Here is a 2,127-nt window from a genome sequence, read left to right on the forward strand (position 1 = left end):
AAAAGGGACTAATACGGTATCTGGTATGTGCGCAGCCCTGATCTGGCAATTCGCACGGTGTGCCTGACTTAACACTCACACCAGCCTCATGAAGGTTATTGTGCCCCTTTTGTAGGAAACTGAGGCTCAGAGAAGTTAAATAACTTCCAGGCACCGGCTCATCTTGTTCACTTACCTGGGTCACAGACAGAGTTATGCATAAAATGAACCCCAGGACTACGGCTGCCCACCCTCCCCTGAGTACCAGGGAGAGGATTCTGAAGTCAGACCAGCCTGCGTTGGTGCCCTGCCCACCATTTACCAGCTCTCGATCCTGGGCAGCTCAAAGTCTCAGTTCTTTTACCATAAAATGGAGACGAAAAACTCCTACCACGCACAGACTCAGATGAAGTGAGAGAGTGGGTGTTGAGTGCAGGATGTGCAGCCTGCACACCACAGGCATTTGGCTTTGCTGGCTGGTCACGCTCACGAGCCACGTGACCTCGGGCTAAACCTCAGTTGCCTTATCTGTTATTGGAGTCACGATAGATTATCGTGGGTGTCAAATCAGATAGTGGCTGTGAAGAGCCTGCGTGTATATGAAGTGGGTATAACAAGTTGTTAGTAAATGTTTGCTTAAAGATAAAGAGAGAGAAAAGGGAAGGATACATAGCAGCCTCCTTGCTTTGGACACTGAGATTTTATTTACACACGTACTATGAAATGAAATATTGGTTTTTCTGGACGGGCCAGCAACTCTCTCTCAAGTAATCATTAAGCTACTACCTTTGCTTAAAGTCACCTCATTTAAAATTCAGAGCAACTCGATAATATAAGGATCTTAACTCTAAGAGAAGGTTCTGCTCAGCCTGGGAGTGATCAGTCCAGCAAAGGGCCAGGCCCAGGTTTAGCATCTGGCAGTTGGGCGGATGGCTAGGAGGGCTCAGCAGTGGGGACTATGGAACCCACCAGGACCCACCAGGAGCCCCAACACAAGTGGGCACTCACTGTTCTCTCTTGTTTTCCTGGCAGCCTTGGAGCATGGCAAGTCCCAAGCATGCCAGGAGCCCTGGATGGACAAGACCCATAGCCCAGTGCATGGCAGGGACCAAGCTGAAAGCATCAGCCCCTGGCCCAGACCTCCCATGTCCAGGACCTGAAGAGCACTTAGGTGGGCTTGAGGCTTGGGGCTTGGTCGGGGGGATAGAGGTTTGAAGACATTTGAAATACAAATGTGCATACTTCAGTGGATGCCATGAGAAACAGGGCAGCTCACTTAACTTGTGTTATCCCAAAGTAGACACTGAGACAGGGATTTGGTGCAGGTGGTTTATCCAGGAGACAAGGCCAGGAGGTATGGCAGGGGAGTGGGAAACCGAGGAAAGGAAGGGCAGGAAACCAGTACGGGATGTCGATGAAAAGATTACCACTGTGGGCAACTAGGACTCAGTCCCAATGGGGGTTGTCTGGGAGACCGTATGGATCACACCTTAGAGCTGTCCCATCCCAGCGGCGAGGAGGCCAGCCTGCTATCCCCTGGTCCCATCCTCCATTGGCAGAGGTACGCTCCACAACATGCTGCAATGGCCCAAGAAAGCCCTCACAGGGAGAGTCCCAGGTGCTTCCAATAGAAGCCAGTGGGATGTTCCAAAACAGTCAATGCCAGTGAGGGGGCATGGCCGGGCACTGACAGTGTCTGCTATAGCGCCAGCTCCTGGAGCAAACATCTGCCATATGCATGCAACCCTTCAAGATGTGCTGGCTGACCGCCTGCGCTGTTCCTGGCCCTATGCAGGCACTGGGGAAGCAGGAACAGTCAAACACCATGCTGACCTTCAAGATTAGTAAGGAGACGGATCTGTAGAAAATAATGTAAGATGCCATGGAAAAAGCACAGGGACAAGGTGGGAGGCTCTTATTCTAACACCAAAGGGCAGTTGAAATGATATATGGGTTGGGTCTTGAAGGACACATTGGAGAAGGGCTCCTGGGACACATGTCCCTTGAAATAAAATGTACAGTGGTGTGTGCATTTGGGGAGAGGAAGTATTCTAAGCTTTCCCAAGATTCTCAGAATGGCCTAGGGCTCAAGTGAGGTTTAAGAAACACTGTTACTTTTTGAGGCAGGGAAAGAGGATGGCATCTGAG

At 50.6% G+C, this 2,127-nt stretch overlaps 1 protein-coding gene across 2 annotated transcripts in view; it reads left to right on the forward strand.

Annotated features, from left to right (window-relative positions):
* The first annotated feature begins 1,020 nt into the window (after nt 1-1,020).
* Nucleotides 1,021-2,127, forward strand: part of SNX20 (sorting nexin 20) — a 3,856-nt gene continuing 2,749 nt past the window's right edge. For both annotated transcript variants that reach the window (XM_007459473.1, XM_007459474.1), the window contains exon 1: nt 1,021-1,150. In XM_007459473.1, the coding sequence (XP_007459535.1) occupies nt 1,021-1,150 (130 nt within the window). The remainder of the gene's footprint in view (nt 1,151-2,127) is intronic.

This window comes from Lipotes vexillifer, unplaced genomic scaffold (assembly GCF_000442215.2).
Source record: "Lipotes vexillifer unplaced genomic scaffold, Lipotes_vexillifer_v1.1 scaffold342, whole genome shotgun sequence".
In the NCBI taxonomy this organism is placed as follows: Eukaryota; Metazoa; Chordata; class Mammalia; order Artiodactyla; family Lipotidae; genus Lipotes; species Lipotes vexillifer.